The sequence below is a fragment of the Falco peregrinus genome, chromosome 10, assembly GCF_023634155.1.
Source record: "Falco peregrinus isolate bFalPer1 chromosome 10, bFalPer1.pri, whole genome shotgun sequence".
Classification (NCBI taxonomy): domain Eukaryota; kingdom Metazoa; phylum Chordata; class Aves; order Falconiformes; family Falconidae; genus Falco; species Falco peregrinus.
This window is the reverse complement of record NC_073730.1, coordinates 6,493,616-6,509,272: the sequence shown is the minus strand read 5'-3', so window position 1 is coordinate 6,509,272 and position 15,657 is coordinate 6,493,616. Positions and strand designations below refer to the sequence as shown.

Here is a 15,657-nt window from a genome sequence, read left to right as displayed (position 1 = left end):
GCCCCAGACACACATCCCCAAACAAGGTAACGAAGTTCCCTGTTGCAAAGGATAGTGTAGCTGATTAAAAATTAAAAAAGGGCTTTCCTAGCTGCTGCCAGCATTGAAACAGAAGTCATAACCAATCAGGATAGTCTGGGAACTTCAGGGGAATGCAACCCCTAAATCAAATTAGTTCATGCATAAAGCAATATAATATGAGATGTCATTAAAGGACTGCTAGCTATACAATAGAGTTGTCAGCACAAAGAATTCACTGTATTCACTGTGAATTTAAACCTTCTCTGAAGAAAGGATAATTACTGTGACCTCTGGCACCAAGCTGCTTTCTTAATAGTTTTGATGTAAACAGAAAATCCTTCAAATGGGACTCAGTGCAGTAACTTCATGTTAGTAGCCATACGTAAGCAAATCCAAGATAACAGATACAGAAAGTGAATGAACAGATATAAGAAACATGCCATCTATAGTTTCTTGCTTTTTGTAATTGTGATTTTTATAACTCACGGTAAGCAAAGCTCAACTAATTATTAGACAACATAACTGTCTCAAAACCAGAAGCATTTCAGCAGACACTACTGTCTGCAGTCCACTGATGAAATCAGGCACGTTCAGAGTGCTGTGCCCAAGGCAGAGCCTACAACACCCAGTGCTGGCAAGTTCCATCCAAGTACTAACCAAACCTGACCCCACTTACTTCCAGGGTCAGTCCTGCACTATGACCACACAGGTGAACCTCCCCCCTTCTGTGGAGGAACACGGATAATGAGGCATATTTTTGTATGTTTGTATTTCAAACAAAAAAAGAAGAACGGATTTTTAAAAAATACATGAGATGAATATACATTAACTCACCAGGTATCATACAATCACAGAATCAATATCAAAGGATATTTAAAAGAGATCTTAAACAGTTTATGACCACAGCATGATTATTGAGCAAAAACTGTGGAATTTTACAGAACTAGCTTGCTTAGCCCAAAATTAGTAGTCAAATCCCATAGAAGTAAACCACTACTTCATTAGAAATGTGCCTATCAGGGCAAAGAATGCATCTGCAAATACCAAGGTAATTGACAAAACTATTTTTTTTTGCAGGTAACCTGAAGTGGTCACAGAAGTTAGGGGTAGTAATAGCCAGCTGCCATCTGACAGCAAAAACTTGAAAAACATCCCTCTCTTCACACCACATTGAAGAAGTTTCATGGTATTTGAAGGGCCAGGACTCTGGTTCATCTACACGTAAGAAAAGGGTCAGCAAATCTTGACTGACAAATGTCAACCCTAAGGCTTTAAAAAAGATATCACAGGATGAGAGCTCTAAACTCTTTTCTGAAGTCAGGTATATTTTTGGAACAGTATTTATTAAGTTGATATTATTGATGTCACAATTGGAATAAGAGATAACAGACCCTTTCCTTTCAACAGTAAAAGCAAACAAACAATTCCTGTTCTGACTGATGCCGTTTGAACAGATTCTACGCACAGCGGGTTTTTTTGGTTTAACCAACATTAGAAAACACATCCGGTAAACTACATTATCTAATAAATAACATTTAAAATAAGGCATCTTTGCATTTCCTTAGTTAAGCTTTTTTTTTTTTTAAACAAAGGCTTCCATTTCAGGATTTTGGTCTGTCACTATTTCTGACAACTTTGTTACATGCAGAAGCCAAACAGCTATTCATGTAAACAGATACAACCACAGCTAAATCAGGTATCAGATAAATATTTACCCATGTGTATTTTTGAACTGACCAACTTAAGTATAAGAACTTTCATCACTGTGAATCCCACAACCCACCCACCCCAAAATCCAAATTCTTACCTTTGCAGTTTTAATATAGTGGCTCAAAACCTCAGCTCTTATTTTTAAAGTTTGTGCATGTAGAATCTCTCTAACAACCCAGAAGCTTACCTAAAAAGAAAAAAAATACCTTTTAAAAATAGAACTTTGACGTTTTATTTTTAATATTATTTCATGAGTAATACATTAGAAGTCACACAGCATTCAATTCCATCTAAGTTGAATACATACTAGAAGATGCAAATGCTTATACTACAAAATCCCAACCAATGCAACCCAAATACTAATAAAAAGCTTTCTTCAAAGTGTTTTTGTTCTGGTAGCCTGCTCATTCTTATCCAAGATACCTTCTACTATCACATGGTCAAGCAAGTGCTTAAATCAAATTAATAAACCCAACTTATATTTAGAACTGAACCTTTTATCTTGTCACTCTCTCTCCACCTTCCCAATGTCAGAACTGGTAGCCATGCACTCCAGTATTTTGCTGGAAAGCACATGTTCTGATGCCTGCTTTTCTCAGTGTGTGGGTGGCTAGAACTTGTCTTTATAAAATCTGTCACATCAGTTAGCTGTGCAGAGAGCCATTGGGATCTGTTTTTCTAATAAGGAAAATCCTTCTGCCACCAGCACATGTCAAAAAACCCTCAGTTATCTACAATCTATGCAAACAGACTCATTTTCAGGCTAAAAGACTGAGGGTGAGATCTCAGACACAAAGCAAATGGCCAAACTCTCAAACTTCAAACAGTACTCTCTCGAGAAAATACAATCATGAAGAAATTTTATTAAGAGCGTGTACAAAATGAAGGAATATAAACACTAAAACTGAGTTATATCCTTTGTGTTTGCTTTTCCACATCTTCAACTCATCTGAGAGTTGAATAGTGCAGCTTTGAACAGCTTCAACTACAGTTCACCGATATTTCCAAATTCTCAACACCACTTTAAAAAAAAAAAAAGATAAAGCGCTATCACCCAAACAGAACCGGAACATAAAGTAGGATGTCTCTGCTACAACCTGAAGTTTATAGTTTGTACTCTTATTGCTGGCTAAGTCAATTACCTCTTAATATACAGCACGCTACCACACTCATTTGTTAAGTTTTATAGGACTAACTTCAATGCTGTATAAAAATCAGTGCTATATTCAGAGCGGTATGAAGAATGGTTGCTGCATTTCATAGTTCCACAAATGCCTCATAAAAATTATACTTTGAAAATTATTTGTTAACACATCTAAATTCTAATCTTTTCTCTCCTCTGCTCCCCCCACGCATACTGTCCTCATACACTTCAGCACAAAGAAGAATGATAGAAAATACATAAATATAATAAAACAGTAGCAAAAAATCAGCAAATGGTAACAATTACTGTAGCTTTTATTCATGGATTGACTAGAATTCAGGAAGAAATGAATGATCAGCAAGATACAGCATGACAGGTATTTACAAAACTACTGAAAAACAGTGTTATGAAGAAACATAAACATACATAAACATCTTTCAACCAGTCATGCTGCTTTGATTTTTAAGAGTGATGCTAAACTACTTGTAAACTAACACTGTGTACATATCCAGGTTCCTGCCTAAAATTTTAATTTAAAAAATGAAATATCCTGTTTATCCTCTTTCACTTTGTACAGTATTAGAGCTCTTTATACAGAATAGCACAAGAATATCCACACCTCCAAAATTATTACATTTTCAGTGAAGTTACAGTGATCTGATGAGAACTGGGATGTCAAAATACAACAGCTCTTTAGAACTAGAAAATGGAAGAATTATAAAAAACATTTCAAAACCCATGAACGTCTTGCATAACAACTGCTTTCCTTTGGTTTGTTTGTCTAAGGCTGTATTAGCCAGCAAAGAATTAGCCAAGAAGCTCAGCTTTCTTTTTCCTTTCTTTTTTCTTTCTTCTTTCTTTTCTGTTTTTTTTTAAAGCAAAGTACCTGCAGAGAAACTATTACTTTGACAAATACAAAAAACAGTGCTGTGCAAACAGCATTACTACAAAATACGTGAGTACTAAATACTGAAGTATTTCACAGTACTTCAAAATATTGTCAAAAAAGTTAAATCTCAGTTTGATGTTCTGCTGTAGTTACAGTTTGAGAAAACCAACTTTTCCCTTGATTGATGAATGAGTTTCTAAGCAGATGCTTTCCCTTGGAAGATCAGGGGAATTTAAGTTTGTAACATAGATTTTCGTATTGTGAGGAATCAGGCTGAGACAACACACTACACTATGCCTTAAAAATCCCAGATCTCTTCAGTCTCAAGCTGCCAGAGCATCAATGTAACGGGAGACTGCTTGCAACAGGCCAGACTATGAAATGCTTACTCAAAATACAGAGCAATGCTCAAACATTTTCAGAAGGGTAAAAAAAACAGTTTACTACATTGGCCCTGACTTCTATGAAAGTTCATTAGTATCACAGTGTCATAAGCACTGTGCCACACAAGTACTCCGGTTTACTCAAGGAGGCCTGGTTTCCATCCCAGTCCCAACCAGCCCCAGCTCCAACACTTCCAAGTTCTTGCAGGAAAAACAAACCAGAACAAAATGCAAAACTTTCTTCAAAGTTGAGGGCCATCCAGTTTCTTCTGTGACAAGAGTCAGCAGAAGATGAAGAATTAAACACATTTAATCATTTCCACTCCATCCTCCACTCCTCTTTGATGCGTTTTTACTGGCATTGACATTGGGTTTTGCCCAGTCTCATCTATCCACTGGTATCTTTAGACAGCACCATAATCTAATGCATTCCAAATATTGAAAATTAAACAATTTAAATAAACCCGTTTGTTTCAATAGGCCACTTTCTTATTTTAACCAGACTCATTCTTCATGTAAGTCACACATATTTGTTCCACACATATTTTGTGGTTATTTTGCTTCAAATCCTCTCTCACTGCATTTAAATGTTACTACTTCTCACACTCTCCTGCCAATATTAATCATATGACCCCACAGCCTTTAGGCATCAATGGCTTTGATACCAGTCCAAGACAGCATTTAACCCTTAACATCTATTTGTGTATTTATATTCTTACCTATTAAGGTCAAAAAACATGCTTAACTTTTGAACATATCTTTTCTTGAATCACACTTTAAGCTTTTTAAATTATCCCATGTTTGCCTTTTCTGAAATACTATTTTTGTTATATAGGTGCTTCTAAGTTCAGAGTTGCTGGTTCCAAAACCAATTATGCTTTCTGTGCTAATTAGTAGACAGGCAAATTTGAGCATTTCTCTTTAAAAGAGTTTCTGGATTGTTTTTCCAAATATCTGTTAAAAACATTCTGATATGCTACACAAAAAGCATGTAATGTAAAACAGACAGCGTTAACCTTGTATCGTTACAGCTAAGGTAGAATCCCTGTCTTTGTTTTGTTCAGTTTCCAAAGGAAGCACACTAACCTCTTCCCTTCTTCAAGCACTGCAGCAGCAGGGAGGTGGTGGAATCACCATCCCTGGGAGCACTTCAAAAACGTGCAGATGTGGTGCTCAGGGCCATGGCTTAGTGGTGGGCTTGGTGGCCCTGGGTTAACGGTTGGACTTGATGGTCTTAAAAGGTCTTTTCCAACCCAACTGACTATGATTCAATGATTCTCCACCCCATTTTTTAGTTTCTGATAACCCTAGTAAAACTTCACTATCACACTTCACTGCAACTGAGCAACACTACAACATTCAAGACAAAATTCTCCCACGTAATGTTTGCATTTGGTTTAAAAAACAAAAAAAAAAAAACAGTTTCACAGTTAGTAGAATATAAAATTTACTTTTTTCAAGTGGGATTTTGTGCTTTAAAATTGTTCCAAATGTGTTGAAACTAGTCAACAAGTTTCTCTAGTATTTCAAGCTCTATGGCAGAACAGTTCCACTCCCATTTAAATGAAAACCTCAAGAAAGAGCTTTTTAAATCTTATAACCAGGATAGCAAGTTACCTTCACATAAACTACAAAATGTTTTCATATCAATTCCTAACAGCAATCTTCAAAAAACACAGGCCTCTTGTTTATTTGAAATTTATGATAAACGCTTCTTTTCAAAAGATAGAGCGCAATGATTTAGTAAGGAGGCAAACTTGACAATTCTGCACTGACAGATTTACCAGTAACAACAGTAACATTGCAAGTATAGAACTAACTTTCAGAAGTAAGCTGAAAAAGGTAGAGATCAGAGGTTTAAAAAAAAAAATATGTAAAGAAATCACATATTTAAAAACAATACTTAATAGCAGACAGGTAGATCTATACAGTACCACATGGCAACGTATTCTTCAAGAATAAGAGTTCTGGCATGGAATGATTCAATTGATTTCTCTTCCCTGAACTCACTCCGTTTTTACAGGCACCACCAAATAATTATCACATAACTAATGCTGGAAATACACTACTTCATTCTCAGTGGACTGCAATCAACTACATATAATCATTTCTGTTTCCAAAACGTTATCAGCAAATCAATTTGCTGTGAAGCAGCTGTTAGTGATTTAATATTCTCTTTACTCACAAAGTGAAAGCTGCTCATCATTTTCTTTTGGAAAATTGAGGGGAAAGGGAAAGAGAGAGATGCATAATTTAAACCCAGTGAAATTTCAAAGGTTAACAACAGTTTGATTAAATGTATTCATGCCTGATAAAGCCAAAAGTCAAAATAATTTTCCTGATTACTTACTTTAGGTCTAAACATTAGAAACCCCCAGCTCAGTGAGGCAGGTGCCCAACAGAACTGAGCAAGCACCTGGGGTGAGAACTGAATGCCAAGGCAAACCAGACAAGGAAGATGAATATTGCTTACTCCACCATGCTTTCTTATTCCCAGCTGCCACTGTCTATATCCCATAGGAGTTCTGGGACTTTACCGCTCCCAAAAGGATGGTGAATCGAAATATGACATCACTATTGGAATGAATGAGTCCTCTGCAATGATGCATCTGGAACTGTAGGCCCACACCACATCAAAAAGTATCTAAAGCACTGTCTCACTAAGTCACAAGTTGAGGTACTAACTCGAATAGGAACCTGTGACTGAAACAGTACTTGCCCTTTTTCCCTTCCCTCTCCAGTCCTCCTGTATTACAGTAAGAAAGGTGACTTTCCTGGTGCCAGAATAAAGGCTGATGCAAAGTTCTTGGAAGAGCTTTTTGCAAATGGTACGTCCTTTTGCCACTAAAGCTGCATGGAGCAATTTCTCAGAAAATCGGTTAGAGGCAAACTAACCCAGCATCTGAGAAGACACTAAATAGCTGGACTTGTTTCCTCTTTGTTACCTACTCCTCAACCCTTCAAGGCAGAGTTTCTCCTGCAGGCTACTATGACTCCTGTATCGAAGTTTTTCAAGTAACACCTTAAAGAGAGCAGAAACAAATGAGAAAAAAAGAAATAGGAAAGACCATCCAGAAACGCCTTCAAATCTGGCTTTAAATACAGTCCAAGAGACAGCCTAAGTATTGCAACATCCGAATGTCATGGTGCTGAAAGCGTGAGAAAGAAAAGCTACTTGTCTTGTTCCTGGTAATTTAATGGTGAATTGCAACGGCTTCAAGTACTTATGGGCTGCCTCTTAAAAAAAAGACCTTTTTTCATTTCTTGGGAGATAATCAATGGAACAGAGCCTCCAAGTGGCTTGTCTCAATTATACTAGTGACTCCACAAAAACTCACTCACGCAAAGATGCTTCTAGATTTCACCCGTTCTTGTTTCATGGGTGTCCCAAGGACAATTCAGATTACTGGCAATGTATTTCATTTAGACATTACAAGCATCAATAACAGGCACCTAAGTAAGGGACTCTTCTGTAGCAGCCAACACATCTGAAACCCTGTAAGGAAATGAAAGCCAGGGACAGATCCTGTCAGGATAGGTCTTTGCTGGAGCTTAAAAGAAGATAGAAAACAAAATTTTCAAGATATTAAGAAGGCTCTTAAGAAATTATTAGCAAAGATATTCTCAGTGAAGGAACGTGTCACTTAGAGGGGCACATCCGACTTTTATGGGTGTAAGAAAGCACAGAAGTGGAGTGAGACAACTATAAACCTAAACCTTACGACAAGAAAATTTGCAGCTATATTTGTGTATATACCACTATATGGAATGCCTATACAATGACACCCACAGAGGACCACAGATCACCTGTCATGGCACCAAGCTTTAAGTTAATATAACCTGGATTTATGTTTATTGCTCTTGTGGTGTTCCCCAAAAATAAGCTACAGAAAGGGAGAGTCTTAGACCCTCTTTCTGACTGCATCATTTCTAGTGAGGCTTTCAGATGAAAAGTCAAAGGGAAGAGAGCGGGAAGAGAAACAGTACAAGAAATTCTACAGACTACTCCTCGAAGCCAGAGTGCTGCATTTTATACAAGGTTCTCCTTTACCATGCAGAAAAAATGTAAACAGCGAGGTAGGTCTTTTAAGTCCATTGAAACATACTGAACAAGCTCAACTACAGACCTTTAAGAGCCACCCAGTTTTATAATTTCTTTCAGATTGACCAGTCTTTCAATCAAAAATAACTGTTCCTTGAAACAAATGAAGCATAGTAGAAAAAGAAAATTAAGACAGATAAAATAGCCAGTGACTATTAACAACTATCCAACATGCACTTCAAGGTATCTAAGGTTCCCTTTAGCAACTAGCGATGCTTTCCAGGGAAACAAGATTAGCTATTATGAAGAATGTATTACTAAAAAGGCAGATATTTCTAGCATCTTATTCTTATTGCCTTTGTTGTATGCACATAGCCAGCTTTGTATGGATTTTTATAAAAACTAAGACTGAACAAAAAAAAAAAACCACCACCCCCCATCAATCTAATAATCCAGTAAAGAGATTTGATAAAAGTTCCACAGAGTAAAATACAGAAACATCCTTTAAAAAAATTAAAATCTAAAATGGCCACAAAACCAGAAAGTCATTAGGACGAATAAGAAGGGGAGACTTAAGAGAAGTTTACAATAATAAACTAATAGGATGGTATGATGGAATTCCTATATATTAAACTAAAAACACTGTATTTAGAATTTGTCAAAATACTATTTAACAATAGAGTTAGCATTTTAGCAACATGTAAGAACTTTAACAGCTACTTTTAAAGCACAGGTATCTCCTCCTGGTTCTACCCTGTGATACAAGGCAAACCTGCCTTCCCTCCGTCCTTAACTTATTTCACAGGTTTAATATTTTTAAGCAGTGACTCTGTAATGACAAATGGTCAGTTTGCAGACAGCTGATTGCTCATTCCCATGATAAGGTTTCTTTCCTCTCCTTCCTTCTTGCTTCTAAAAGCATGCTTTACCAGTTCCTTAATATGTCCCAAGCTGACTTTCTGTTTAGCCAGTTTCTGCAGTTCTTTAGTACATTATACAACAAATGAGAAGTGAGATCCTTGATGAGGTAGACTGTTTAACATAGCCCTTACTACAAAAACATTTCAGAATATTCAGGAAAATAAAATCTTTGAAGAAATTACATGAATAAGCAAGACAGCAGATATTGGAATCACTGGCATATCAGTGAGATTAATGTAAAAAGTATTAATTTTTACACTAGCCTGAGGCTGGATATATGGTTCAATAAAGGAGCAACTTCAAAAACTGTGTCAGGAAAATGTCAACTAAATGCAACCTAAACGAAAAAAAACACAAAACCAAACAAAAAAACCCTAACCAACACACCACCACCACCCAAAACAGCAAAATTCCACTCAAACCCCCCAGATTTCAATAGATGGTACAACTACAAGATGTTTGTGGTGTTAACATTGTCTCTTCAGTTAAGAGAAGAATCAGGCAAGTGTCCAAAAACCATGCCCAGACAAGCATTTCAGTCATTAGAAGGTTAAGAAATATTTTAAGTGTTGTTGATGACAAGTAATACAATTTGGTCATATCCTGAACATGAGCAATAATGAAAAGTGAGACAGTAAACAACTGATAGAAAAAAACCCCACATGATAGAGTTTTGGTCTTAGTTTTAGATGATTAACAAAGATATCTGTAGATCTCAGACTGGGTACAGAAGATAGGTCTGGAATAGAGCGTGTAAGTTTGAGACATTATTAAACATTTACAAGAGGAAAGATGACTAACAAAATTACTTCATCTGAAATACAAAATATGGCATTACATTAAAAAAACATTACACTTCTGAGACTTGGTTCCTTAACTACACAGGTGGACTCCTACAGCTTTAACTGCTGAGAAAGCTAAAATTCTGATCATATTTTAGAAGTTGATTTTACACAGTGAAATTTTTAAATGAGAAAGCCATGAATCTCAAATACACTACCTGAAAAGTTATGTCAGATAAAGAGTTAAAGAACAAGTTTTGTACAGTAAAATTGTTTGGAATTTTTAAAGTTTGCCCAGAATCACCTTAAAAAGGTAACCATACTGACAAAAGGCTTATATTTCTAGGTACAAAAAGATCTACATGGAACAAAAGACACACAACTAACACAGAAAGAAATTACATCAAATTACTACTCCAAAAATCCTGTATGGTAAGGCTTTAATCTGCAATTATGATTCTGTATTTATGTAAAGGACAGCCAGCATTTATGGGGAAATAAGAAAGCCAAACACTTAATATTGCCCCTAATATTAATTAGGCAATATTGCACTTAATATTCATCAGTGACTGCTATTTAAAACACAGCTATTTCTTCAGTACTGTTCTGATCTTTCTGTATGTCTTGAGGATAAGAAACTCCTTACAGCAGATACTTTAAGTTTTCAGGTAAACAGCTGTGATCAGTAATAAAAGTGATGTGCCAGAACACACAATTCCGCAGACTTTTTAAACATGCACGCGTAACAACACTGGAAAAAAAATAACTCACGTGATTGAATCTTCTGGTGAAAGCGACAGCATTTGGTGCAGAACTGTATTTCTCTTTTTTATTCCAGCCACAGCTTGCCAGCTCCTGCGAGAACAAGGATGAAAATCCTTTTTTTTTCTTTTCTTTTTTTTTTTTTTTTTTTAATTAGCACATAACACATGTTCAGAGCCAAAAGCATATAGAGAGACAAATCCTACAAGTTTCAAAATAGCTAACAGGGTAATAATACATTGAAGTAATAAATATAGTTACACTTTTCAGGTTTCTTCTGTAAATTGAGATTTCACAACTGTCATTTCTGAATTGTTGCGAATTATTAGATTTTCACAATCATCCTTTGTTGACTTAGGGACTTTCTTTTTAATTCAGCTCTTATTAGAAACCAGTTAAATAATTAGAGATCCACTTTGTTACCATGGAAAATCCTGCTTTAAATGTGCATCTGAGCTAGGGAAAAGGCATCTTCTTTTGGCTTTAATTGTTTCCTGAAGATACTTAAAAGTCTATTGAGAAGATACACCTTTACTAACTCAATCTAAGACATGTCCCATTATTTTAGTTTGGCATGTTGCATTAAAGAACTATCAAAATTGTCATTCTGTGCAGCAACAATAAAAAAACCCCTATTTCCCGTCTTCCCTTCCAAAGGAGCCCATTTTATTTTAAGTTGAACACCACCCAGCATTTAAATAATTTTCTGGAGTAGAAGGGAGCCAGGAGGCCTGCTTAAAAGTTAAAAAATAAACCACATAATTCATGTACTTAAGTCACCCTAAAAACTACAGGTCTCAACAACTTAACAAATTACTCATAAAGGCTGAAAAAGCATTACTTTATCTACAAAGCTACAATGCCTCTTACTTGTCCATAAAACTTAGCAGATGGGCAACTATATCAATCTTCCCTGTTATCTACTACCACTTGATTCCAATAAAGCAGTTTTAATGAAAAACAAACTAAACACACCAAAATAAGCTCTTCTATTCGTATACAACAGCATACAGATGTAAATACATAGAGCATATAGCACACACCTATTCCACAGTGCTACCAAGAAAAATAATCAAGACAGTTTAATAATTGAAGTGGCATAATAGCAAAGTACAGCCTTTCATTTTCATTTATTCATGCTTTCTTTCCACATCTCCCACTCTGAAGCACTCTCAGTTTTATTATCACATTAAAAACTACTCTGTTTAAACTTTTACACTATACATCCAGCTACCACAGAACATAGGTAAGATGATTCAACAACGTATAACCAATAATTGTGCCATTTAAGACAGTTAAGAAGAATTTTCTGTCTGGATATTGTAGGCTTTAAAGTTTGGGTTGGGTTTTTTTTTTTTGTTTGGTTGGTTGGTTTTGGTTGTGGGGGTTTTGGAGGTTTTTTTTTTTAAAAAAAAAGTTTGATTTTTTTTTAAATCAGAAACTTCTTAACGTCTTTTTAACCAACATCCCAAAACTATTAAGGAGTCTCACGCCAGTTAAGAGAGAACACAAATTCTTCCATTTGTTGGACATGCTGGTATTTGTTAGAGAAGACTGAGATGCTCCTGTCCAGAGGCACTGGGAAGAATATGGAGTCTCCAGCTTTGTATTTAGGGCCATTCCTTCAAATTTCACTAGGAAGTTCTGCCACCAAAAACCATCCTGGAAAGCACCGGCATGTTTGGTACAGGAATGTACATGCCCATCTCCTTATACCTGCACTGCAACGGCTGTGCACAGACAACCACCCAGCCCTTAGCTGCTCCTGCTGCAAAGGAGAGCGGGCTGCTGAAGAAGGAAGCCATCCGAGAGACTCTTGGTCACATCCTCTATCCCTCAGCATCTGCTAATGCTGCAGTTCCTATTGGAATAACAATCACAGCTCTACACCTGGGAGAATATAAGGCGATTCATCCTTATTGGCACCGATGATTGCACTTCCTTAACAGCAGACAAAAATCAGTTGCTGTCTCAGGTTTAGGGAAAGCATGATAATTTCTTAATCATCCAGAACCTGTCCTTGTACTATTTAAATTCTCATCACCAACTAAGAAAACAATGATGATTCCAGGCAGAAGTGACTCATTGCCCTGGCACTGTACATCTAAGGGCTTACACGGTACAGACACCAGAAGCAGGCCTGACCTAGCTAGCAGCCTGCTAGCACTGAGGTTTGTGGCACTGATGGGATTAGCAACAGAAATGATATAATTTTCAAGAGAAAACATTACCAAGAATCTTTAGACAATATGTAAATAACAGTATTAATGTTAAGGTCAAATTTATATTTACACACTCCAAATTAGAGGTCTAGTATCTATTGGGCACAGATGCAAGACCTGACTCTCGGACCACAGACCACAAATATATGTGTATATATACATTTATCATTATTATTTCAAAGAGGAGGTCTCCCTGCTTTGACAGAAGACTTAGACAACTGAAGCCTCTGCTCCAGAAAAACCTTGTTGAGATTTTCACTGTCGCACCGGAAAGAGAAAACAATGACTGCCAGGGAATAAACTTCTCACTACACACTGAAATCTAAACAGCAGAAACAGCTCCCAGAAAACATTCCTAGCAGATTCTTTTGGCTACGTAAGATTGTTACTGGATTCCTGGGCCTGAGGCTGGCTATAAGGTTGTACAAAGATACAACCTTATCATCCTTAACTTGGAAGGAAAGGTGTTTTCACGCAGTCTCACAAGAAAAGGTAAAGACTTAATTGGACATTATTGACCATATCACATACTGTCTAAAACTCTGAAACGCTAGTTCAGTCAAGAATACAGAATAACCCACCAGGGCTGACTGAAATTATAAGTTTTCCAAGTTAAAAAGAAAAAAACCAGACAAAAAATATTCTTCAACATTACTGCAGGTTTTTTAGCATCTTTCCTCACCATTAAAGCTAAACAGATGAAATCTTTTAGAAAGGCAATGTTCTGTGATCTTGCACTCAAAGGGTATAACAGGGTCACCACATTTTGCTCCAAACCAGAGATTCCTCAACACTTCTACACATGCTGCTGGTCTACACAAACACTTCACAGGCACAGCAGCTCCCAGCTCCACCTGCATGGAGCACTTGCTTCAACCAGTCTTCTAACGGTCCTTTCCCTGCCTCCCCCAAAAGCTTTCAACTCTGTAGTAAGACCACAAGCTGAAATAGTCATTTGTGAAGGGTACCATAGGACACAAAGGCACAGGGATGAGGTATACGAGATGTGAGAGTTACAGGTGGATTTGGACTCCTAGAGTGGGGTGGGTGGGTGGGTGTGCACGGGTGTGTGTGCAGAGGAGGGGAATATTATGAACTCTGACTACAGGAGGTAGAAAGGAGGCAGATTGTCAACTAGAGACAGGTAGAAAAACCACATTGTAACAGATTTAGGCTTAAGATAATTTGAAAAGACACGGGTGCAGCTGAGAGAAGACAGGTATGGGATTGAGATGGTTGCAGAGTATATGGGGTCCCGATAAAATGACAGAGCCAAAGGCACATTCTCTCCTACACACGCCTGAAGCTCAGCACAGAAGCAGAACAGACAAAGCAGTCCCGATAACTGCTAGTGGTAACAAATTTGGGAATCCTTTGGCCCTATCGACGTTCTTGAGTGAAAGCACACAGCACTAGATACTGCAAGGCACAAGATTCTGCTCCTGACCTGAAAGGTACACATCAGAATCCTCTTACTGAGGTGCTGGGGCACCGTTACAGAGGCCCTCAGGACCTGGGCTATCAGTTCAGCTTCTTCAACAGCTTAAGCCAACATCTACACTGCTGTTTAGGGACAGACACAGGAGAGGCATACACTTCTGAGAGTTCACAAAGCCCTTCTTGCCCTCCCTTTAGGAAATGCTCCTCCATCTCATTTGCAAGACCCCTCTCCCCTGTACAGCCAGCTTTCTTTTCTTGTGACTATAAACTAAAAGTACTTTCCCGTTGCTGCCTGTGCACAGTTTCTCGGTATTGTTACCTGACCACTCTGCTCAGAAGAAACTCTGTTGTTCAGAACCCTCTTATCCCTCACTAGAACCTGCTTGCCTAAATTCACTGCCCTTGACACTGCTCACCCCGCTGTCCTCAGGTGCCACTAACAGGAGAAGCCACCAAGGTTTTTGCCTTCACTGCATTTGGTCTGGGAGAAGTAATACAGTCCTAAAGAGCATGGACCTGACTCTGCACACGCTCCTGCAGTAAAGCATGCTAATTTGCTGAATTGGAATTCAGAAACCATTCTTCTATAAAAATACTCATATTTTCACTAAAGAGACTGTGCTATCTATTCCATTACTTGACTTCAGGCATGTTTCTTTGATCTTCCTCTAGAATTGCACTTTTTCCACCACAAGTTTCAAACCTGAGGTATTCACAAGGATTATTTCCTTTGTCTGCCAGTCAACTCGAGCACAGAAGCCACACCACCACAACTACCAACATCTTGTTACATGTAATTTCTTTAAAATGAGGGAAAGACTGAAAGATTCAGGATCAAGAACACAAAAGCTGAACTTCCTCTGTAACTCGTTTTGGTTTTCATTCCTTTTTGAATCTGTAAAATTTTGGTTTTCTTACAAAATACTACAGCGACACAAATTATAACCTGTACCACATGGCAGAGAGACTGTGCTTCTCATTAAAAACTTTATAGATGGATCAAAGTGAAAGTTTCAAAAATAGGAGGAGAGAAAAAGCAAGGATTAACAGCGGAACCATTATACAGTTCACAACAAGCAGAGACGCATATTCAATAAGCAAACGTTGTTTTTTTTTCATGGCCTAGACTAGTTAAGCAAAGGGGATAAAGGATTTAAAAACAATAGCCCAGTAAAGATTTTCAATGTGAGTACATATGGATAAGTAATTTTGGGGGATGTATTAAAATATGAAAAATAAGTAATAAGATTTTCCAATAAAAGCAAGCTAATGTGTTCTGCAAGGGGACATCTGGCATTTAGTTAATGCTAACATAGCTACCAGCAGCACAACTGAGCAAGT

The 15,657-nt window shown here is 37.3% G+C and overlaps 1 protein-coding gene across 6 annotated transcripts in view; it reads right to left on the bottom strand.

Annotated features, from left to right (window-relative positions):
- Positions 1-15,657, bottom strand: part of RALGPS2 (Ral GEF with PH domain and SH3 binding motif 2) — a 134,334-nt gene that overhangs the window by 73,431 nt on the left and 45,246 nt on the right. For all 6 annotated transcript variants that reach the window (XM_055815114.1, XM_055815115.1, XM_055815116.1 and 3 more), the window contains exons 5-6: positions 10,664-10,747; positions 1,829-1,918 (exon numbers count right to left, since the gene is read on the bottom strand). In XM_055815114.1, the coding sequence (XP_055671089.1) occupies positions 1,829-1,918; positions 10,664-10,747 (174 nt within the window). The remainder of the gene's footprint in view (positions 1-1,828; positions 1,919-10,663; positions 10,748-15,657) is intronic.